Source organism: Temnothorax longispinosus, chromosome 10, assembly GCF_030848805.1.
Source record: "Temnothorax longispinosus isolate EJ_2023e chromosome 10, Tlon_JGU_v1, whole genome shotgun sequence".
Lineage (NCBI taxonomy): Eukaryota > Metazoa > Arthropoda > Insecta > Hymenoptera > Formicidae > Temnothorax > Temnothorax longispinosus.
Window position 1 is genome coordinate 680971 of NC_092367.1, and position 25183 is coordinate 706153.

At 38.3% G+C, this 25183-nt stretch overlaps 1 protein-coding gene across 2 annotated transcripts in view; it reads left to right on the forward strand.

Annotated features, from left to right (window-relative positions):
* The window catches only part of Gaba-b-r3 (gamma-aminobutyric acid type B receptor subunit 3), a 70117-nt gene that overhangs the window by 12326 nt on the left and 32608 nt on the right, over positions 1-25183 (forward strand). For both annotated transcript variants that reach the window (XM_071790571.1, XM_071790572.1), the window contains exons 3-5: positions 19171-19488; positions 21543-21647; positions 22213-22278. In XM_071790571.1, coding sequence (XP_071646672.1) covers positions 19171-19488; positions 21543-21647; positions 22213-22278 — 489 coding nt within the window. The remainder of the gene's footprint in view (positions 1-19170; positions 19489-21542; positions 21648-22212; positions 22279-25183) is intronic.

Here is a 25183-nt window from a genome sequence, read left to right on the forward strand (position 1 = left end):
TCTTGTAATGATATATTAACTGGTAAATATTAAAAACAATGCAACAAAAAATTTTGATATACAATGAATATTAATAATATTAATTAATATTAGCTGACGCTAATTATTATTAATTAATATAATAATATTAATATTAATATAAGATTTGTATATTTAAAACAATATAATATAATGTTAATAATGAGAACGCCTAAAGGCTCTGCCTGGACACAAGGTGAAGAATTTATTTAATAAATTTATTTAATAAATTGAATTAAAGTTAAAAAACGATTAGGAATCAAAGAAACATAAATCTAGAAACCTTTTCCCATACAGGGTGTATTGTGTGTGCACTCTGTTTATATAAAAGAATTTGAACTTAAAAAATAAATCTTTTTCATGTTTATATAATAGAATTATAATTATCTTTGTGTACAAACTTAAAAAATACGTTTCTTAAACGTTTAAAACTATTGTTTAAACTATGGTTTCTAAAACATTCTGTATGATTTTGTATTAAAACGTTTCTTATTGATACTTAACGATTATAAAACATTAGATTTTGTTTAGGAAACTAACATGTGCGGGATATACTAAACGAAAATGTAATATGTTTAAGATTCTCTTTTGCATTGTAATATGTTGTAACGACCCTATTTGCGCTAGTAATAGAGTGAGATCGTTAAGCAAACAGTTTTTTATCCAATTTTGTTGTTCTCTCATCTCGGTTCTGTTATAATTTACATTTCCGCACGCGCTTCGCGCTACGTCCGTCGCTAGAAAATGGCGAAATCAGCACATCAAGTTAAATTTCTGGCTTCCTCGATACCGCTCTGACATACATGATGTCTCTTATCGGGTAGGAAGTAATGCCATGCACATATGTGAATGCATTTTTCACGTTTCGCCAGCGGCAAAATTCTTATAATTCTGTCAACTCCATATTTCTTCGCTAAAATATTTCAGGATTATTCTAATGCACGGCGCTTTGGGGATTAGACTTCGTCGTTTAAAAAAGAACCTGCCGCCTGTCGAAATGATCTAGTTATAGTGCCGCGATTTATTGTCGTTGGATCTTGATGGAAAAGGAAGCGGAATCGAAATTTTCGTTAATCGTTCCGGTACGATTCCGACGGTCACCTAAAATTCAGGCAGATTTCAAGCAAATTGGCGAATGCACTAGCGAACGCATACCGAATGCAGCTTACGAAACGAACTGACCTCGTGTTTACCCTAAAAGGGGGGAGAGCAAGCGGCGACGGTAACGAATTGCGGTTTGGTCACGAATGCGGCGCGATTAAATCCACGTTTTGTTTCAGCCCCACATTTGGATGAAAGTCGAGAATTATCACGCGTTTGAAAGTTCACACTATGGTATGCCTCCGCATCATTAAATCCTAAATAGTTTTGCGCATACGCGGCGTTTATTTAATGGAGCGACGCGACAGTCGCCAGTAGTTACAACACCTGTCGAGCTACGACAGGATCTACAATGATGCGAGTCGAAATTTTACAATGTATATTAATATATTATAAATTTATATGTATTTTACATCGTCGTCGTCATGCATTTTGCGATTAACGGACACTTTTGAACGGAAAAGTTCGTAACTCGTAAAAAAAACTGACGCAGTACGTAAAAGATTAGATCGACGAGAGAGGTTGTTCGGTTTTCTCTCGAAATCCTCCTTGACGTTTATAATCACGCGCGAAAGAGCGAACTATCCTTTTAAAATTTCATAACGTATCATCGTTAAGACGCATTGTATATCCCATGTACAAAACCGAATGACGTGCGTAATCTTAATGGAGCTAGTAGTTAAAAGGGAATTAAAGGAACTGTTAAGTCTCTTACATTAAAGGACTTAACAGTTCCTTCAATTCCCTTTTTTACAAAAAAGGGAATTTTCTCCTAAAAACTCCTTCTTAGTAGCTTCCAGAGTGCGCAATCTTAACACAATAATTTGCAAGATTGTAATTTGCGTTTCTTACAATTATGTCGTTCACACTGTCTACTTTATATATAATCTACTTTATATAATCGATATTTAACCGAATTAAATTTTAAAAAAAGTATCATCACACGTGCAAATGTCTATTGATTAATATTGACGCCTGTAAAACTCAATATGCGCGATACGAACGTTTATTGGAGAGCTCTGCTTCAGAAATGGAGGACATAACTCACTTAACGCGAATTCGTGCTTCAACATTGCCATGCAGAGAGGCGTGCATAAATTTCGGATTGTTCGCCAAGTTCGAACTTGCATGACTTCTCATCCTCATCCTCAAAGCTGCCAGTCGCGGGCAAGTCTCATTATGTGCGAATCTCAAAGGGCCTGTGTGGCCTTTATGTCTCTGGCGAATTCATCTCTGCACACACGTGAATGCCGTTTATACGTGCGTCCTGGCCGTACTCGACGCATTTGTGCGTATGTCGGTGCGAATCACCGTGTGAACGCACATTTGCATCGGAAATACCAGAAGACAGCCGCGATAATTTAACTTAACTAATCCCCGATCGGCAAAAGTTCTGTAAAAAGAAACCCAACTTTTCATACTTTTGAGAAACTAAACGGACGAAAAGTGTGAAGCGAGAAGTTTTGCAGATTCTGAATAGGATAAAAACAAAGAATAATCAAACTTTACGCTGACTCGCTTGAAGATATCGATGCAACATCAGCGGGACTATGCGCAAGCCGGAATTTCACGAAATTGAATAAAGAAGTAGGTAAAAATTGTTCGGGAAATTGAATCCGAATGAGTTAGTTAATAATTAATACACATTTGCAGGCGCGTATTAAAATCTAGCAATCTAGCAAGTAATACATTGCAAAAATAAAAATGCGTATTTATTATTTTAAAAAACGTTCAAGCTGCATTTTATGAAGATATGTGTAATCGAAAAAATTTGTATTTGTGTACCCATCGCAATATTTTGTCGATAAAAACGCGACATATAAATTTGTTCGGCAAATTCATGAGAGGATATATTTTATATTTTCTGAATGATAAGATATTGTAAATACAAAAGACGTTAATTACAATTTTAGAATATTTTATAGTTTTGCGTCGCATCAAGATATTACAAAAACATAACGTGTAAATTGAGATGTGCAATTCCTTACACTTATCATTAATGTAAAATGAAAATCGCAATCTATGAGGGACATTCGTTGTTGCACTTTGTTAATTAATCTAAACTCATTCCGAAAGAGATTACTGCGCCTTAATAGAAGTACGAAAGGCGAATGGAGACCAAGAGGTTGACTACGGTTTCTACGAATTTACAATAATTCCTGTCGCTAAGTTTACAGAATGGCACAGACGCAATTAAAGTCGGCAAATTAAACAAATTTGACATTTGTGCAAAGAGATTAGTATATTTTATCCGTCGCTCAACCTACTGTAAGAAATATAGAATTACAGTATCCATTTTGAATTACAGTATCCATTTTCAAGCTAAACTATACTAGCTTCATCTCGTATACGTGACACATAAGTCAACATAATGCATCTATGAATTTTAAATAGTACATAACGCAATAAAAACTTTTTCATCTTGGAACGGTACACATTTTGCGCGCGCAGCCAGCTAGAAGTTAATTATTAATTTTTCTATAAAAGATTTAATTCTAGCAGCCGCTATGAATTTAATTTCTTTCGCTTTAACCTTTCGTGGTCACACTGTCTACACTTCTACAGTTTCATAACGGTCACACAGTTTCAAAACGACCCCAGCGACTTTAATCAGCTGCCGTATTTACAGTTTTCGTTATTTTGACTTGAAAAAATTACTAAATCTTCTCTTGAAATATTGTAAAACCTGCCGAAATATTAAATTTGTTAACTACTTAATATTAACATATTGAAAAAAAATCGTAAAAGTTAAGCTTGGAGTTAGTGTAATTTTGCTTTGAAAAATTTTTGGGGTCATACTGACCCCATAGTGACCAAGAAGGGTTAAAAGTGTTTTTAATGGGGTCATCAGAGGAGCTTGAATTCATCCCTGAGGAAATTATAGGAGAATAGTTTGTCTATTAATGCGCGCAACCGCAACGCTAATAAATTATTGATTGCGCAACATTATCAAAGCGCTGCTGTGCGACATATTGTTCCAACAGTGAAACAAGGGATGGAGTTCCGAAAATGGTCTACCTCCAATTTCGGATGAAACTTTGTAGAAAGCTTTATTTCGGGTTAAGACGAAAGCCTTTAAAGGGAATTTTGGTGATTTCTATGACAAAGCTATTTTTTTAAGATAAAATAATAAAAAGTATAGGAAGATTTTACAATTCTACGGGATGTTATAAATTGTTATAAATTACCATTATATATTATAAACACTTCTTCTCACTTTCCTTTAAACACGTGATCTTTCTATTCAAATCAACAATCATACTTTAAACAGTTCTCATGTTGATTCAAAAGGCATTAAAAACATGTTCCACATGGACTTCCAACTTTTCGCGCGAAGCGAGGTCCACTCCATCGCACCTCATCCTGCTTACTGGACAAAACGAGGTCTATCATTGTACACTTCGGGTTTTTAATTTTCCACGCGAACCAAACTCCACCCTTACCCACCTCTGTCACAGGAGGAGGCCTCTCCCCCACCTACATGCATATATCAGCAAATTACTTCCCTTAGCACTGACACAAACTGTTATATTTCTTAAACTTTTTGTTAGTAACTTTTTAATAAATAACAAACGACGGTTAAAATCTTTAGAAGGTTATTTAGGAGAGTGCTTTCTGTAATATATGTCAAAGCCAAGGTAACATATGTCAAAGTCAAGGCAGGAGGTTGCTCCTCTAAACTAAATAATTACCACATTTACCATTCTTTTTACTATTTTATTTAAAAAAAATGGCTTTCTTGTAGGAGTCGCCAAAATTCGCTTCAAGGGGCTTTATTTTAACGTAAAATAAAGTTTTTTTTTTACAAAGTTTCATCGAAATCGGAGGTGAACCGTTTTCGAAACTTTTTCCGAAATGAGTAATATCGCGGCATTTGCGGCGAAAACTTGAAAAGTTCAGCTCGAAAAGTTCGAAGCATCTTACTTTAATGAAAATATAAACAAAATTAACTCTTTTGAACCCAAGTCTTTATTTATCGAAAGAACATTTTCCATGACTTTCGAGATCTGCAAAATTCTCTCATCTTTTCCATTATGGATAGCCACGATTCTTGAAGAAATCATCTTTTGACCTTCTTCCTGAAAAGGTAAGAAAGAACTGTACATCCGTGAGGATCAATATCGCAAAAGATTTCTGTTTCGAAGAATAAGTAATCGTGCAAGGAGTTACCCAAAGAAAAGAAGTGTCAAAGAGACGGGGAAAATGCTACGCGGCCACAAATTTAATCCATTTAACATGCTTCCTACTCGCTGCCAATCCCCTCTTCAAAGTTTCAAAGACTCTCGAAAATCATCGGCATAAATAATTATATGTAGGCACGTACGTTTGCATGTCAAGATACTGCTTACGTAATGCGAGAGGATCAGCATATTGCTGAATCACGTTGTCGTCTATTGAAAAAGTGGCGATAAAGATGTCTAGCTAGAACAGAAAGTTCTTCGAGAATGGCAACATATGTGGATGTAAATATTACCTCATTTGTAAAGTAAAATTTTAATAAAAAAAAATTATTTTGGATGATAATAATAGACCTTGCTTTGTCGCAACGTCAATAAATATTGAAAGAGGTTTATAAATGTTAAAATATTGTGCTCGCATGTTGAGAAAATATTTTTCGAAAAATGTTAAATCCGTCGACGTTGCAATGATAAACGTCAGCGGAATTTTCTCTCACTCCTCGCTGGAGGAACGCATAGATTTTCATCGAAATTCCGTTACAGTCGATTCGCGCGACTTCGATAGGAGCCCGAAGTGCACACGCATGAGTGCACATCTACGCAACATCCATACACATGCAGAAATACCTGTTTGATTCCGTTCCCCAAGGACGTATGGATTATGTGCGATCAAGTTTAGGCGCGACATTAAATTTGCCAGTATTTGAAATTCTCGCGTAAAAACCACGCTCCGGCGCTACGACGACATAACGCGTAGCATTCAATATCGGGGGAAAATCGTGCAAAAATGTATTCCAAAGTCAACACAAACAACACGCCACTGACAACGCCGCGGTTGTCGATCCTAAAAAAGGGGAAAAAACATGTATCCGCCTATATGACATTCGTGACTTTCCTGAAGATTAATATTTCAACGAGTCTTCCTCGCTTCTTTGCGGCGACGATGTCAAAAGCATACCCCACATCATCGTATTGCTATTATTCAAATGTATGCCACGTTGCTTTCCGCTTCAACGAGTTCGTGAGTTACATAATAACGAAGAATCGAAATTTATTTGTCTGAACTGCACGCTCAAAAGGAAATACTCGCGAAGCCTTCGCCCGCTATCGTATTCGAGCGTCAACATGTACATTAATATTTAAGAAGTCGTGCGGTAAAAAAATTTATTCCCATTTCGAAGCACGAGAGCGTTCTATATTTTGCTCTATGACTCGTGATATCCGCTCGAGTTTCACGGCGTCTCGGATTAATTCAGAACCTAACCGAATTATTGAACGTTATACGTTCGGTCAGATTTGTGCGAAGGCGAAAGAGTTACGGCGCACCGGAAATCGTTATATCTCGCGCACGGGAAGGGGGGGGGGGTTTCGCAGCCACGAGGGCAAGTTTCCCTGTACCATTTCCGCGAGAAACTTTGATTAATTGCCGGCGGTCGTCGTGCAGCCCTCGCTCCCCCGTCTCGCGACGAGATCCATTCGGAACGCTCATTATACCCCAGCGCGCACCCTTAAAATCCCCCCGGCGGGGGGCGTACCCCCACGAAGATCTCTCCCCCGATTGCCTCGCGAGTCTCTCGCGGCATACGAAGCGGTCCACTCCGCATGATAATCGGAATTTTCCGCCAACAATCGCAAATTGCCGACTGAAAAACTAATCGGTGCCGCGCCTGGCATGCAGAATTGCGGCACGTTCTGCGATACTCTCGCATTTAGATCGCAAATCCGTATAGTGAACTCGCGCCAGTCCAGTCGCCCGACCACGGAGAGCTAATGGTTTTCGGAGAAATAGATTAATTGAAAAGAACAATTTTGTATTCTGTGAGAGAAATCGTTAAGAGTTGAGCTCGGTGTTTGCGACGGCAGCAAAGATTGCTGACAATAAATGTTCGTCATATTTAATGGTACGTTATTCCGAAAATTAAAGGAAAAGTCATCAAGTGCAGTCTGTGGTTACATTAATTTCAAAAGCGGTATTAAAAAGGAATACAATGCGCGTGATGGAGGATGCCGCTTAAGTCGCGAGGCTCTTTCTTCAGATTTCATCGGGAATGATTTAATTAACAAAACATTAGCGTTTGGGGAAAGCGATAATTATAGGTGACTAGAGTTTAGCAATGCTGAACTGGCTGTAATTGTAAATTCTCATTAGCCACCTAACGGCAACAATGATATCGAGGTTGCAGCGTATAACTTGGAGTATTACAGGGCTCCAACTTCTGAAAGGGGCAAAATTTGCGAAGTAATACACGGGCGCGACCCCTGCGCGAACCGTTTCTTACACCGTTTCTTTGGAACTCACCCTTTCTCCGTCGTTGTACTTTGAATATACCTAAAGGCGACGCTGATAGCGACCGTGCAACGACAATATCGATGAAAGTGATGAAATTAGGACTTCCCACGAAGTTTCGCGCTCTCCCAAGACTTTAATTATATAAGAATTTGTTGCCGTTCTATTTCAAACCGCGATAATCAAATATTTCATTCTGTCCGTTTTATAAGGTGAACACGTGTAACAACGTCCGATCAATTATTATTTAAACTACTGCGTGACTAACATTACGAAGCACTTGAATAATCGCGTTTAATAATTCTAAATAATAATAAAATTTTATCGGTGAATGCGGTATCATAAATTTTCGCGGCTAGTAAACTTTAATTGTCACTGTCCAAACTTTTTTTCTTGAGCGTGAAAACTTTTCGCGAGCGTGCAAGTGACGGATTTAGAGTGCGCATCGCCCACATTCTAGAAACGACGTGAAATCCGAAAAAATCAGCACGACATGGAATTCAATCAAAGAAAGTCTGGGCGCCAAAGCTCGTTTTGAGCGCGACAAGGTTTCTCCTCCAATTTAAAGAATCGAAGACAATTACGCGTGGCCGCATCTCGTTTTTGGCTTTCTCGTACGCCCGACGTCCAGTGTGCGTCCGGTCCGGTTCGCTTATGACGGTCCACCTCGTTCTACCTATCGCCCCGCCTTTATCATCCACTGAACGGAAAATCCCCTTTTCCATGCAATCCTCTGGATCCTCTCTTATATTCCGCCTTGTAGGCAGTCGATGAGTATCGAGCCGAAATCCGGTTTAACATCAAAGACGGATATCAATTTCATCTAGATCGGGATATACAACTCCCGATTGTCCCGAAATCGCTTTAAGCGAAAAGATTTCACTATACCGTTATCGTTATTTTTATCACTATATAATATATTTTACTTACTTTTACAAGCATTCTTAACTTTCTCTCCTTCTCCCACTTAACTTATATTTAACTATTAATCGTTTTACTAGTAACGTAATTTTAGTTGAAAAAGAGCAGGTTTATAATCTTTTTATTAAAATTTTCTCGGAAGTTGCTTTATTAATAAATCCGGATATTACGCATGACTATTCAAACGGAAATTCATTATGTATCTTGAGACGGACTCGTGCAATTTATGTTATCTCATTTATATGCATTGCATTATATTTAGTCTTAAAGTTAATATTAACGTCACATTAAGATTATTAAGTTGATAATTGTATTACAATCATTGCGGCAATAACGGCCAATTTCAAACACCATAAATTTGAGACTCTGTGGAATCTGACATGCGACATTCCCAGTATTACACGTGATACTGGCTATTGTTTTTGTTAATTACGTTCGTGTACAGAACGCCATTGTGATGCTTAATATCAACTGATGCATTCCGTCAATTATCTAATTGTTCACTATAAATGTATAATGCTAACGTTTGTACGACCCAAATGTATAATGCGATATAATGCTGCAGCATGTATATACATAATATTAAATTTTTTTTATTACGCGAGGAGAATGATAATTATTTATCCGCACAATTTGAAAAAACGCCTTTGTAAAAATGGTATATTTATATTGTTGATATTAAATATCAATGAAGCTCGTCCATCTTATGGCTATACATTATTTGACATATATTTTATATATATATATACACAAATTAATAGAAGGCGATACAAGTCGGGCGCGGTACGTGGTGCGCAAGTAAAGAAATTAATAGTTACATAAGTAACGAATTAAAACGTATATAATATACATATACATATATTCCAACTTATACAGTTTTTTAAATAATTAAATCGCGTCGATTTAATTCCGGGGAGGGAAGGGTATTAATGTTCCAACGATAGCTGTGTTTCAAGTCCGACAAATAATCGGCGCGCAATTTATAAGTTGGAATATATGCATATGTATATTATATACATTTTAATTCATTACTTCTGTAACTATTAATTTCTTTACTTGTACACCACGTACCGCGCCTGACTCGTATCGCCTTCTATTAATTTGTTGACATTTTCACAAGTCTAATGACATATTTGATATATATATATATATATATATATATATATATATATATCTATATATATAAAATAGAATGTCTGTATGTATGTTCTTTATACACTCTTAAACTATTCGACTGAATTTTTACCAAAAGTATATGAAATAGGGGTAGAATTTTCTGGAAAGTGTTATAGAGTGTACAGTTTTTCGTTACCGATCTTTTTGGGAACCGGTATCCGAAATTTTTCCAATTTTTCGGGAAATAATTGACCGAATTTTAAAGAATTATATATATAAAACAGGGGTAAAATTTTCCGGGGAGTGCCATAAAGTGTATAATTTTTCGTTACCGATCTTTTAGGAAACCGGTATCAGAAATTTTTCCAATTTTTCTGGAAAGAATTGACTGAGTAGAAAAAGATTGGTTACGACATGTTTAATCCATGAACACTCCTTATGTTTGTCCACAATAAGGATATTGAAACATAAATGAAGTCGTTCTAAGAAAAACGACTCCCGGGCGAAGCCCGGGTAACCAGCTAGTATATATATATATATATACAGGGTGTCCGAAAAATCGCCTACTCCACTTCGGGAGGTGATTCGGGACCCAAAAACAAGCAAAAAAGTTCATACAAACATAGGTCCGGAAATGAGCCGTTTCCGAGTTATAGCCACTTTTATGTTCAAAAATCGTAAATTTTTATTTTCAATTTTTTTAAATTACAATTACCAAATTCTCTCAAGTTTCTGTCTACATTTCGAAAAGACGCTATTTCCGGTACATCTCGATTTGGAAAAGACTGGATGTATAATCTTCTTGCCTCGGCAGCATTACTTGAGCAAGACCATACATAAGATGCATATCAGCTAATTCATTAAAACTTAAACGATCCATTGATGAATACGGAAAGATTAGATACAACCTAAAAGTAAGGTGTTGTTAAATAATAATTTGAAACTTATTGGCTACGTTTACACCCAGCGACCTGATCGCGGCCTGACCTATATTATGACCCGAAGTAGGTTTAGTCATCATTCGTTTACACCGAAAGAAACCTAAAAATTGACGGGATCGTATTTGGGATTGCCCTGAATTGCAGCGAATCCGAACAAGCAAATGAAGCTTTTAGGTCATTTTAGGACGCGTCGCGCTTGATCGCGCGTTTACATCGCAAATGATAACGGCCGATTTCAGGTCGGGTCACTAAAATACGCGGCCTGATCTGAAGCCAGGTCCGGTCGTCTATCAACTGTTTACAGCAGGCGGGTTAAATAATTTAGGTCGAATTTGAGGTACAGGCCGCGGCCTAATTTCAGGGTGTAAACGTAGCCATTGAAAAGCCGTGATTTACTTACTGATTTTGAATAGGCGTGAAAACAACTGATTTTGAATAGCCGTGAAAACAACTGATTTTTAATAGCCGTGAAAACAACTGATTTCAAGTAGCCGTAAAAACAACTAATTTTTTTTTTAAATAATGTAATCGTTACAAATATTGAAAAATTGAAAAAAAATAAAAAAATTAAAATTAAAAAAATTAAAAATATTTAAAAATAAAAATTTTTAATTTAAGAAATAATTAAGAAAGAGGGATGCCAAGCGGATTCTAAAATACGATTTTTGAACATAAAAGTGGCTATAACTCGGAAACGGCTCATTTCCGGACCTATGTATGTATGAACTTTTTTGCTTGTTTTTGGGTCCCGAATCACCTCCCGAAGTGGAGTAGGCGATTTTTCGGACACCCTGTATATATATATATATATATATATATATATATATATATATATATATATGCATAGATATATAAATATGCACAGCCGTAATATTTCAAATTTAAAGAATGTAACGCACAATTACTATTGACGATGCTGCGATAGAAGGCAAATTGATGGGGAAACGCAGCGTAAAAATGCATCCCGCATTCAATCGAGGCAAAAATTTCTCTTATTTTTGTTTCACATAAAAATGCAAAATGGCGTTATAGAATTTGCAGCAATTTTCTATAATAATTTTTTTATAACTACCTCTAGAATCTAGTTGTCTGGAATTTCTGTCATTAATTCGTCGCTATTTGGAAAGATCTGTAGAAATAAAAAAGCATGCTAACAGTTCCTTATTACTGCTGTATTTATTTTAAAAAATGTTCTCTCTTAATATCAAATAATCTCAATTAATATAAAGTACACATCAGAGAGATAGAGCGAGCGAAATGACAGGAATGATATCTCACGTCTTCTTTTATGATAAGGGAAAGTTGCACTCGGCGATTTCATGAGAAACGCAATTTCTCCATTGGTATTATCTAAATCCTGGTATTATATGTTACTTCTTCAAGCTCCATCCCGACGATGTCTTAACCCAGCGACTTATCTAAAGTACTGATTATTTTCTTTGTCGCAGAGAAAGGGGAGAGAGAGAGAGAGAGAGAGGAACAAAGAAAAATTTTCATGCCAGGGTTGCGTCTTGCCGCGTCTTTTAACTCCTAGACTTAGAAGCTCGCATTTTCACGCATATATGAGCTGAATCATAAAATCTGTCGCTTAGGGTAACCCTCGATCCACGAAGGGTCTTCGGGTTCCTTCAGAGATTACATCATAGATCGGCGGCGTGAGCGTCAAAGGTCTTTCGCGAACTCTCGTCAAATTGTAAATCGACCGTGGCTGATACGATTTCGCAGATCTAAGTCTTATCAGAGTTTTTCTAGGCGAAACCCTGATAGTGCGATATATAAGATGATATTCGCACAAAGATATTTTTCGCTCCGCACTTTCGTGAACATTTTGCTTAAAGCTTCTCGCGGTAATATAATTTTATCGACAAGAGAGAAGAGAAATTTGCCCCCACGAAATCGTACGAACATGTCGACCTGACAAAGAACTCTTGCCCGGCAAGGAACGGCGTATCTTGAAAATATCAAAGTTCATGTAGACTCTAAGTTACAGTGTAAATCCTGAGCGATCGACATAATTTCGCCAACTTCAATCTTGCTGAACGATAAAGTATTCTCTTTGATCGCATCGTTTTATAAGGCGAATGTATCGGCAAATTTCACGTTAAACTTAAAAAAAACCATTTTAAGATATTTTTCATTAGAAATATATATATTCGTAGATCCAACAGATACATCCAAACGTATAGCGTGTGTATGTAAAATAATAAAATTAAATCTTATAAAGATTTTATAAATGTCTTCTTAAACATCGAGCTGACTTGAAAAACACACTTTTCAATGGAGTAATCAATATTTATTATGTTCATGTGACTTATATGTGGGTAAACAATTTTTATAATTTAAATGAAAATGGCGTAGGGTCACAGGAAGGGAACAACAGGGGCATACAAATGTGTATTTGGCGGAGCCTTCTTCGGTATTCTTTTGTAGGACTATTACGAGAGATTTGTGCGAGTTGCCTATATTGCGACCACCTTTCGTAAATGACTAAAAAAATTGAATAAAAATAAAAATGAAGTGCATAACGAATAAAATGTGCTTCGATAAAGAAGAGTCGGAAGCCTTTTCCGCGCAATTTATGAAAAGGATCGAAACGAGAAACAAAAAATAAAAATGAAAATGGATATTCGCCCACGCGAATACTTCCGATGGACAAAAATTGCCTTCATATTTGAAGGCATTCAGACACGCATCTCTACACATCTACACACAACACAACAACGACCCGACAGTTCGCAATTTACAGCGAAAGTCCGGATAAAAAGGCATCTGTTGCAGCAATTGGCATCGCCATCGATAAGATAGTTCCTCCCCAGGTTTCTTCTGACAGACGGTGCGCTATCTGTGCGCGATAATGGACGGTGAAAAAGCGCATATTGGAACAAAACGAGAACGAGACAATGGCACGAAATGCAGCCATGCGACGAGAATCGTAAAAATAGAGCCGATGTCCTTTTGTATCGAAATGTTCGCGGATACGGAGCAACAACTGTGTCTGTGTCGATCATATCAGTGCTTTAGGCCCTTCTTCCATCGCTTTCTTTCTCTCTAGACACGCATTTTATATATTTATCTGTAAATGCTGGATCTATGCTGATAAGACTGTACGAAATAAGATATTACGTGACTGGTTTGGTTGATGGAATAAAGAGAAGAGTGGAAAAATAAAAAAAGCGAAGGCTATACTATGATAAAAGAAAAATCGTATATTTACTCTTTATACGAATCTCCCCACAGGCGTTTTCCCATAGTACCATGGACGGTGGCACACACTGATTGATAGGTTTAAAATCACATTGTTATCGTTCCTCCTCCGTTCGATTTTCCTGTCTTATTGACGTTTGGGATATGATCGTAAAACAATTTTGCTCGAAGAAATTGTCTCATAAAAATCTCATTTAGAGAAAACCGGGGAGGGATAGGGACAAGGTGAAAAGGACGGGTCTCTGAATAGAGCGGCCGAGCCATCGTTTCCGCTCAGCTTCATTCATTATCGATGGCACTAATAAGGATGTAAAAAGCTAGTGAAATAGCCACTCGCGATCGTCCCGCGTCGCGCCCCGGATTTTTCTATTTCCAGCTCCCTTTTTTCAATCGTCGATCCTATATCGGAGAAATTACAATTAAGCGTTAACGTGCTTTCGATTTTATATTCCGACGCGAATTAATTACAACGTACCGTGAAAAACGAGCGTGCAACTCGTTATCCATATATTATTTTTACTTTTATAATTAAATAATTAACTTTTTGCTTTTCTTCCCGTATATATATTCCCGTACCGTTCTCGCTCGAAATAAAAACATTTAAGTTGCGTCCATAATTCATGCAAATTGTTAACCGTGGAGCCATATGTGGTCTCGTGGGGAACCGGGACAGACACGCGAGTAGTGGTGTTTCAGCTGATTTGGCGGCCGGCCAGCTGGTGATTGCATTATACCGATTGTTTCTTCTCGCAGTGTCTAACCGCGGAACAGATTCTCTCTCTCTCTCTCTCTCTCTCTCTCTCCGCCGCTGACCAACAAGCGGTTTATCGGCCGGCCTTGGCTCTCATGACGGACGAGCGTCGTCCCGATACTATAAGCGTCAGCGATCTTCATGGCGCGGATAAAACGATGGAAACGAGAGACGGTAGACGTGCGGATGAGAAGCGTTCAAAGAGAAAGATATCAACAGCAATCCCTGCTAGGCACACCTGCTAGGTCAGCGCATCGATCTTCAGAAATTCACGGTTCCTGGCTCCCCCGACCTTATTCTTCGTAGTCTTCTCCTCCCCGCTACTACCCATGTATCATTGTCTCACACGTCCGGCCCCTCGGCAAGAATACGCGGCAACAAAACGTCTCGTCCGACTATTGTCTCGGTTACACCCCATTCATGAGGCAGTTCGACTCTTCAAAGCCTCTGGTCGATAGTGAACTTAGGCGCACCCTTACATGCCATCGCGGCCACTCACACGTACACGTGACACGTCCGTGCGGGTGTAAACGCACATTGATATCGGTACGGAACTATCGGCACGGGCGGGGCGGATTGTATTTTCAGAATGTCGATACACCGACCGATCTCGGAGGACTAGGCAGACGTTTATTGTCTGTCGTTTCTAAAAGGCTTATATTCGGCGCAGATACACTGAATTGAGAATATAAAAGTATTCTCCCCGAGACTTTTAGCCTTGTAGATAAGAAAACGGCATGCGCCGAAGCAGCCCCGGTATGTGGTGAAAATATCTTTCTTTCTCCGTGGAACGTGATATTTTATGCAGATCGCGGTCACTCGGCGGAAAGCGATCAGACGCGAGAAATGCCATACGTTCGGTGCTCTAATATCTTAATAAAATTCCCATTTTACGCGATAGAAATGTTATCCTAGCTCGGATTCGAGAACGCTACAGACGTTGAAACGTGGAATTTCACGAATATGCGGCTCAATGAGCTACAAGGGTTTTTTTTCTGAAACACTGTTCTTACAAAGGCCGTCAGTGGAGTAAAGACGATCTGCAGTTCTTTTACAGCGGCACGTGCAATTCGCATTTTTTTTTTTTACTTTTGTTCCGCATTGTGGATAACTCGATTCTAACAAATATAGAGATAACCACAGCGGAAATTGTGTCGGTTAATGAAAATTGAATTAACTGAAAAATATAAAGTTTCGCGCAAACAGTTTTTTGTTTCTCGACGCAGATAATTCTCGTGAACAAGTATGAAAAGTATTGAATGTTAGCTCGCCTTTGTAAAAAAAATAGCTAGATCTTTTTATATCCAGGAACAACGGCTTATGAAAAATAGCCGAGATGAATAGATATATACTAAAAAAAAATACGAAGCTAGTCAACAGGATCATAAATTTATACATGAATCGACCTGGCATTTCAACAGCAGTAAAACCTGGCGCAATGATCATTCATAGTTTATTTTAAAAGCACACGTGGAAAATAGAACGGTACGGACACGACGTCCCGTGGGAGCTGTTTGTTAAAACAAGAAAAGGGAGCAGGTCATTAAACAACGACAAGCGACATTTATTGTTTCGGAATACAGGAGTATACGGACCAAACCCGGAGAAAGTTTGGGAAGAGAGTATCGCCATAATTAATCACACCAGTATAAATCTCTCTTTCTCTCGCTTTCTATTGTTGTCTCTTTTTCTTCCTTTTATATAAAATTTTTCTTATTTTTTACAGCAAAACTTATACAAGTTAAGAGAGACAGGTTAAATAAGAGCCAGGCGCTGTTGATGGCGCGCAGAGATGTAGCTGTTCCTTTTCTTGAAAAAAAATTTATATACGTTTCGGTCCGACAGTGTTTGGACCATATTCAACAAAAATTATATAAATAATAGTGATAACAAAATTTCACGTACCTCGTATTGCATACATACTATAACGATGTTAGTTTAATTAAACCAATGAAGTTAAAATAATACTGTTTTGTGTTAAAATAATAGATTTCGACACGCGCGTAGTAGTAAAAAAATAACAAAATGTCTAACTCAAGATATTGGTTTAAATTCCATCTTTTAACATTTAACGGTGTAGCTCGTAAACATTTCTCCGCGCAGAAGTATACATTTGAGATACATTTCTGTTGTTGTAACAAATAGACTGACGGGCGCATCGTATAAGAATTCAGGTCGTGTATTCTGCAATGTCGATTTTCGCAATGACGACTCGCCTCGCGGAAAATGTTTGCAGACCACGTGCGATAAACTCGGTGTTACAGGAAAGGTAAGTTGGAAATTGTCCAACCAGGTCTCGTACCAACCGAGAAGTCTTTTTAACTTACTCTCATCTGCGTAGATATCTACCGTAAGTCGCGCGTCGTCCGCTTAGTATTTTATGCTACAAGAATTCGCGCGGACGCTTCAAGAATCCATTTCCATTCGTCACCGATGTCGATGCCGCTTTTTCTCACCATTGATCCTCTCTATCTCGCGAGATAATAGTAATTTATCATGATGCCTCCGCGCCATCCTGACTGTCAGATTCGCACGTCGACTATGTTTCTTCCCCTCTCTCTCTCTTTCTCTCTCTCTCTCAGCGCAGCGGCGTTACACGTTCCGCGATGTTGAACCGCAAAGCTGTCACGACATGAAAAATGTAATATAGGATTTAACCCACAATCTGTTTTGCTTGTTGCAGTGTATGATATCTGTAGCGGCGGACATTCTCGAGTTTTCATTCCTCCAATTTTAAATTCAAGCGGTGATATATCACATTGAATATTTGCAGTTATATTATATAATCCCATCCTCATATTTTTATTCGAGCAGAAACGCATCGCAATCTTCATGTTGACTTATTAACGTGTCAAGTTGTTTCGCGGCTGTCGCTCTCATCTATTAATAATGTGAAAGAGAGTGAAATAACGTCGTTATGTAAATTATTTGCGAGCGAGGGGAACATTACGGTTATGACTCGTCCATCATAGAGGCGCAATTAACGATATTCATTACGGACTAACAGCGTCCGCTAATTTGACAATTGATGCGAAAACCAGAGTATGTGTCAACTGTAGCGTGAGGCACGGCTGACATCTTAATTATCGGAGATGAATTATGATCGATGTAAGGACAGCATTTATGTGATCGATCATTAGGAAACAAAATCCCGCATTTAATTAAAGTTCAATATTTCAGATAAAATAATTCTACCACATTTCAATTTTATCTCTCATTGTTAAAATACAAAACCAACATGAATATTTAAATACAAGTTTCTGAAGTAATAAAAAGCTTGCGTATTTATTATTTTTCCATCGATTGTTTTGCAATTGTCTTGTAAATTATTAAATTTGTAATACATATTTTAAAAAATAAAAAATTAAAGATACAAAAATTCTCATCGCGGAGAATATCTGTATTATATCTCCATTTATTCGCTCTCGAATGTTGAATAATACTGACCTTACTTTATACGCAACAGGTTTCGAGCCCCGTAATTGTATTAAAAGTGCTAATTTTTTGTCATTTGATTTACTTTTTGTAGAAATAGGTGGATCGAGGGCTCAGCTGATGCTGACGCACAGCTCAGAATGAGAATTTACACGGGTTGTTTGTCCCCGTAAACAGAAATGTCGCGAAAGTCATGGATATGCATGGCACACCACGTTCGTTAAGCTAGTAGTTGCGCTCAGAATATTGTCAGACACACGGGCTCTGGAAACGTGCTGTGAAGATGACGAACATTTGCTCAGCGTGTATTCCATGATAACAAATTTCCACTATGAAACGCACACATATATTTTCTCCGTTTCTCTTCTTTTTCCAAGAAGCTTTTAATTTCCTACTTTTCTAAATCATCAATCTGGTCCATTCAATATCTTCAACAAAGTGAGTACAACGTTTCCGGACGTTAATTGCGCCAAACGATATCGAAGACAAGGGTCGGTGCCTAATATAATTTTTTTTTTTTTTTTTGGAATTGGCCACTCGAATTGTCGAACGGGAAAAGATGTCGACTCCAATTTCGTCGGAGAATGATTGGTCGAGTTTCGACTTTCGAGTGCATCCTCATCGAGATCCGATGAAATTGTAACAAGCTGTGGAGTAGATAGCACTCGTGTTGTAAAAGTTGGATCGGCAAGTCCCCTGGCTTCCTCGTAATTCGCGCCGTCCTGCATCTTCACGAAGACTCTCGAGATTTTTTCCACGCTTTCGAGTTCGCTCCAGTCTCCACTCGCGTTGAATAATTGCTCGTTAAAACGAGCCGGGTCTTCCTCTCGCTTATCTTAGCGGTCCAACACCATTCGCAGCTCAAAGAGCGCGTGACGCTTTTTTCCTCCGCGCTGGTAATTACACCGTTTGTAATCGATTGCCTCGCTCAAGCGAAAATCTTTGTTGTTGTCGATATTCAATTAATACTGACTCTTTCGTTTCTTTCAAATTCTGAAATTTATTTGAACAAAGCAGTTTCAGTACGAATATCTATATATAATTTACAATATATAATTATCCCAACAATTAACACGACAGGTACTTTTATTAAAATATTTATTGCACCCTCTAATGATAAATTTTTATTTGTTTAATTCTAAGATATTTTTGTAATAAGTTTTAAATATTATTATGCAGCTGGTTTTCAATCCGAAACTTTCATTTCTCTGTTTCTAGTGCGATTCCGGAGTGGCCGTGGATAGATTCTTTCACGCTTTGTACTCGACGAGGAAGAAACACCTGATGCCATTCTTGCTCGGCACCGCTTGTTCCGAAGTCACCGAGACGCTGGCCAAAATTGTGCCCTATTGGAACGTGATCCAGGTGTCGTTTGGCTCGACGGCACCTGCACTCTCGGATTCCAACGAGTTTCCCCTGTTTCTGCGAACGGTCGCGCCGGATTCGAGTCACAATCCAGCCAGGATAGCATTGATCAAACACTTCGGATGGGACACCGTCACCGCGCTCTCGCAAACAGGCGACATGTACTCCTTGGTAAGTAGGTCGTAAGGAACACGAATGTCGTTCGCAAATCGACTCCCCCGAATTTATCGGCGCGGCTTTCCATCACTCCGCCAGTCCGCGCCAGAAATAACTCGATCGCAATATCAATGTTATATAATTTTTCTCCGAGATCGTGCGGGAAGCATTTCAAGTTTATCTCATCCCCTCAAAATCTGAAGTCTTTATACAAACCGCGTAATATGTAATGCAAAAAACTGTAAACGTGGAATTTACACGTAAAATTTAAGTAATACAATTTTCCGATTTTATATCCGCGAATAAACGTGAACGAGAGTATGAAATATTATCGAAATTTACAGAGACTCTCTATTTGAAAAATTATGTTTGATAACGGATTGAAAATCGGCTCCTTCATAAAGAGCGGCGCTCAGAGAGTTGCAATTGACGTTAATCGCGATTGACATTTGCACCAAAAAATATACCACTTATAAATCCAATACCTCCTATCGCCGCTTCTACTCTACCGTATATAAATATCGAGATCAGATGAAGTGGAATCTCCGAAATACGAATAGAAGGGAATGCGCGCGCGATAACGTGATCGCGCGCGAGGACATTTTCCGCGTTATATTTATCTCTCCGTCTCGCTTTACGTAAACGTAACCGCGTGTTTAATTGCGAACTACACCGCGGAAGTTCGTTTGTGCTCGTCGTGCGATCTATACAATGAAGTTTCCGTTATGTCGGCTTTAATTAACTTTCGATTTGTACTCACGCGCAGTTAACCAGAGTACCCGCACAGTTCGGTATCACGTTTCGGTTAATTCTCGGTCAATTTCCGTCGCTACATTGTAACAGAAGCTACCACACGTCATATCCGGCTTTAATGTAGTCTAGGAATACGGTGACGGACGCGGACCCAGGGATGTCGCGGTACTAGGATTTCGACACAAGCGAGGCAAAACAATAAATTGCCAATTTATGTTGCAATGTTGTTTTATATAATCGTTGCACGAGTGAGAGAAGTCGTGTATTTTTTCCCCGATACATATTTATTTTAGCAATTTTAAAACCGAGTTTGCCTTGATAGAAAGAAGTTTGATTCGACAAATTTCTAATAAAGCGTGCGCAACATATCGCACACCGAGAAGAATACTGTCACAACTCAAAAATTCACAATTTTCAGGAGAGAGAAAAAATAAATTTAATTAAATTTTTTTGAATTGTGAGGTAACTAACGCAATTGCAATTACGACATTTTGTAATAATGAAACTTATACTGTTTTTTGAAGACGTCTGCTGTGAATTATTTATTAATTCACTTATAACGACACTATTCATCCAGCGACCGCAACTTAATCGGTCTAAAAGAATAACGACACTTCTGTTCCCGTGCGGCGAGTTTTGCATATAGAACTTGTAACGCTATTATAGCATCTAGGGAGCACCTCAGGCATACTTTTTATGGGTTTAATTCCAGAATCAAAATTTTTTTAGTTGTAACAGTATTCTTCTCGGGGTGTGATATATGTTATCTATCTCGAAAATTGATGTAAATGGAGTTTCGAAAATTCTGCGTAGATCGATGCGTCAGTTCACAACCGTGTCTCGTTAAAATTCATATTGTTCCCAAACTGGGTTTAAACTACTTTTGAAATAAACGCTTATGCTCGAACGTGCCCACGTACGAGCGATCCGGGGAAACACCGATAAAGATACCTATACGAGTTTTGCTCCATGTCGCGAAGCATGTGCCGAGATAGATAAGAGAATTCTGAATGTGTCGTCAATTAAATTGCGTGACACGCTTGCCGAGAAGAAACGAACGAGCGAAACGAACGAAAACGACGCGGCGCGACGGCAATCCCTTTAGGATAACGGAACGTAACTCCCGTCGGTGTCGCCGTGACGTACGATGCGTATTTGTAAGGGTGACGCGCGACATTCCTGTTTTGCGCAAATAAAACGGGGGGCCGAGGGGGTAAAATGGAACGGCATACGCCATTTTCCGCCTGTATCGCCGCCGCGTCGCCGCTGGGCTCTCCAGCGCGTGCTTCAACACGTCGCGCGTCTCTCTGTTTCAGGCAGTGAATGATCTGGTCACGGAACTGGAGCAGGCGAATATCACGTGCACCGCGACCATCACGTTCGCCGAGAACGATTACAAGGAGCAGCTACGGACATTGAAGGTAAAAAGTCGCGCTTAAAACGTCAATCCGTTCTCCCATCTTCGTTCTTCTTTTGCGACAACGGGATCATTGTAGCAATCGTTTCGCGCAATTAGATCGATAGGCGGTGATTCGGTCGATCAGCCGGCCCGCTCGGTGCTGCGAGTCTTTCATCTTTCGGACATAATTCGCCTGCTTTGAAATGCAAAGTTCGTTTTCGCGAAATGAACGCTGAAGTATCGATTGGATGGCGCGATATAGACCCATCGGGGGATTAAATTTGCACTCGCACCGTCGATGTGCGTAAATTAATTAATTCGATTTCTAGTTCAAACGATGATTTAACTTTAAGGACGACCGAGAAAACATTTGTTGATATAAATATTGCAGAAAGCACACGCGGGATAAAAATTCAATCTGGATTCGAACGCGAAATTGCGACGCGATAAAATTTTCAACGCGCAATCATCACTATCTCTTCTCGCTTCATTAGTATCATTTATCGCGTTTACGTGATTAGAGATGCTTCATCAAATGGAAACTGGAAACCTTTTTTGATTAAAGATATTAACTATCGCCATTCCAGGAATTGGACACGAGGATCATTATTGGAAGTTTTTCACCGCGTTTGGCGCAACGTGTCTTCTGCGAGGTGAGTTGCGAGAGAAAGCAAATTTGAATCTCGTCGAGAAAATTATTTTTTTAGATTGTGTAGATATTTTCATAATTACCATAAGCAAGCTCTGTTCAAATATAAGGGATGTAGAACGTGGCGCCATTTTTGGCGAGTATATACACGATAAAGAGAATGGGGAACGACCACATCCTTATGGACTAATTAATGACGCTTTTAATAGCTCTCAACCCGTGTAATTTCGACAAAGTTAGGTCGCCATTTCGACTATTCATTTATTTCGAAAGTTTCCACCGACTCATTCCGAAACCCTCGCTAACGAGAAAAAAACAATTTTGCGGTTGTTCCACACACACGTTTGCCGGGCGGAATTTAGAGCGAAGTGGTTTTTGTCAAAGTAGAAGAAACGTGATAGAATGTAAACAGATAAACCGCGGTCCCGTTACATTCGCAAGAACTTGATGCGTTTTGTTGCGCGCTCAACGACTGTAAAATCCGTTTAAAAGTTAAACTCTTGCAGCGCTCATACTTTTCGAACGTCATTACCAATTACCACGATTAATTATCTCTCGCAGCAACGTTATTTACTTTATCTCTTTTACAGTTACCGTTACTGAAGATAGAATAAAATGCTCTTTCACACAAGTTCCGCTGCTGTCGAATTAAAATTCTCTTAAAAATCTGACAACGACGCATTGACGTTTAAACATTATGCAATCTGGCAAATTGTAAGAGATAAATACACACACGTGTCCATTCGGACACGTTCGATCATTCAGCGCGTCATTGAACGCGCGAAAATCGGAAATGCTTTCGAGTCAAGTATTATGAATGCGGCGCGATATATTTTATGGAAAAATAACGCATCCATTATACATAGCTCGAATTTTATGATATCTACTCGACGGGGTAAGGATTCAATCCCCCTACTCTCATCCGTCGACGCGCACTACATCAACAATACCCTTCGAACTTCATAAGAGGAAAAACGTTCCGGCAATCTCTTGCAGTGTTTCTGGATTTTACGAGCGCTCGAACGTAAGAGTTGTACAATAGTGATATTTCTTTACAAACGCCTACGAAACTGGAGTAAAAAAATATCCGAAACGTTTCTATGCGCCATTTCACGGCGTCATGAAATGAAATTTTCAACGGAATTCCATACACCTATAAACTATCGAGTCAAATGGTTTCTTGATTTCTACATGGATATATATCACGCGTGTATATCTCTAGTAACATGGCGATTTTTCTTCTATTGGTTGTTAGATTCAACACAGCTTCGCTATATTTTACGTACTTGTACGAAACAGAAAGGGGATATCAAATGTATCAGGTAGATATTATCAATGACCATAATGTGTGTGTGTGTGTGCCGCGTAAGCATAAGCATAAGCACGTAATGCCAAAGTGGAACACAGTTTACATTTTCCCTTTGTAATTTGAGGCCGAAACCGCGACCGCAGAAGCTTTCGGAGTCTTGTTTGTCGTGCGAATTTTGAAGTACAGATCCGGCTCGCATAGTTATGAACATGCAGATTAGACACACTGGAATATACGTAAGCAAACAAACGGATTGATATCAATCAAGGGAGAGAACTTTTTCATTTCACGTCATAGTAAATAAATCTATACTGTAAACGTCATATCAAAATTATCATAAAGAATTCAGTATGATTAACGATAAGGAATTTTTTTATTCGACCTAACTATCTTTATTAATTATAATCGTCACGACGTTTCCACCATGGGATGCTATATATACAATTATTAATTTAACATATAATAGTGACAAAATCCAAATATAAAATTTCTAATAACGCAATTATGCATCTAATATATGTCGAAGCTTCGAAGACTGATCCCTTTAAAGACTAATTATATTCGAAGCTTCGGCATAAAAGACTTCGAAATTTCGAAGTTAACTTTGAAGCCGTCAAAGAGCTCTATTTTGAATACCTATTACGGCAAATTTAAGGGCAAATTTAAGATTATAAATATCATATTTTAATGCAGTCTTTTAAATATATTTTCGAGGCACCTGAAAGAAAACTTTCTGTAGAAAATTAACTGGCATATAAGGGTAATATCGAACGATCGCAATTACTCCAGTTAGATCGGTCGTAATTATAATACCCTAAATGGGAATTTTAAGTAAAACTAGAAAAAATGTTCAACTATTGAACAGTCACATTTGTGGAAGTTATTAAATGCATTCTTTAATAAATCTTAATTCTGTTCTAACCAAATAATTCATAAAAATAATTCAAAAGCCTAAAAGAGATTAACATGAGTTAGCTAACAGACAAAAATGACATCAAATTGATCGAAATAATTTAATAGTTTTTACCTCGAATAATGTGCGCGCGTTCTCTCGCTTTGAACTTCGAGGCAATATTAAACATTAGGAAGACTACACAGAGAACGCAGATGTGCGGGGCTAAAGAGGAACGGAAAGTGCTAAAATGGCGTCGTTCGAGATTACCCCATTCTCCTCTATATATTAGCATCGAAGTTACATCGATTGAGAAGGACCCACGAAATATCGTGACGATTATAATTGACCAAAACGAATGGTTGAAACAATCGTGACAATTATAACTAATACGGATCGATAACCAGTTAGATCGAATAAAAAAATCCTTATCGTTAACAATTAGTAGATGTTAGATTCTGCATGTATAAGAACTTGTTGAAATAATTGTTCCATATGTAATATTTGTTAAATTGTGAAAAGTATAAATGCTGTATAAATACGAAATATGAAACGTTAAGAGATTGCTTTAATTTTAGTAGGGCGAATAAGAATTCCGTAAAGTTGCTATCACTATTTAGCAAGCATTAAGAAAATGGTACAAGTTTCATAAACGAGCGCGATTCTTTGTGCTCTTGCTATTGTACTTACATAATAACCGTTCTCTCT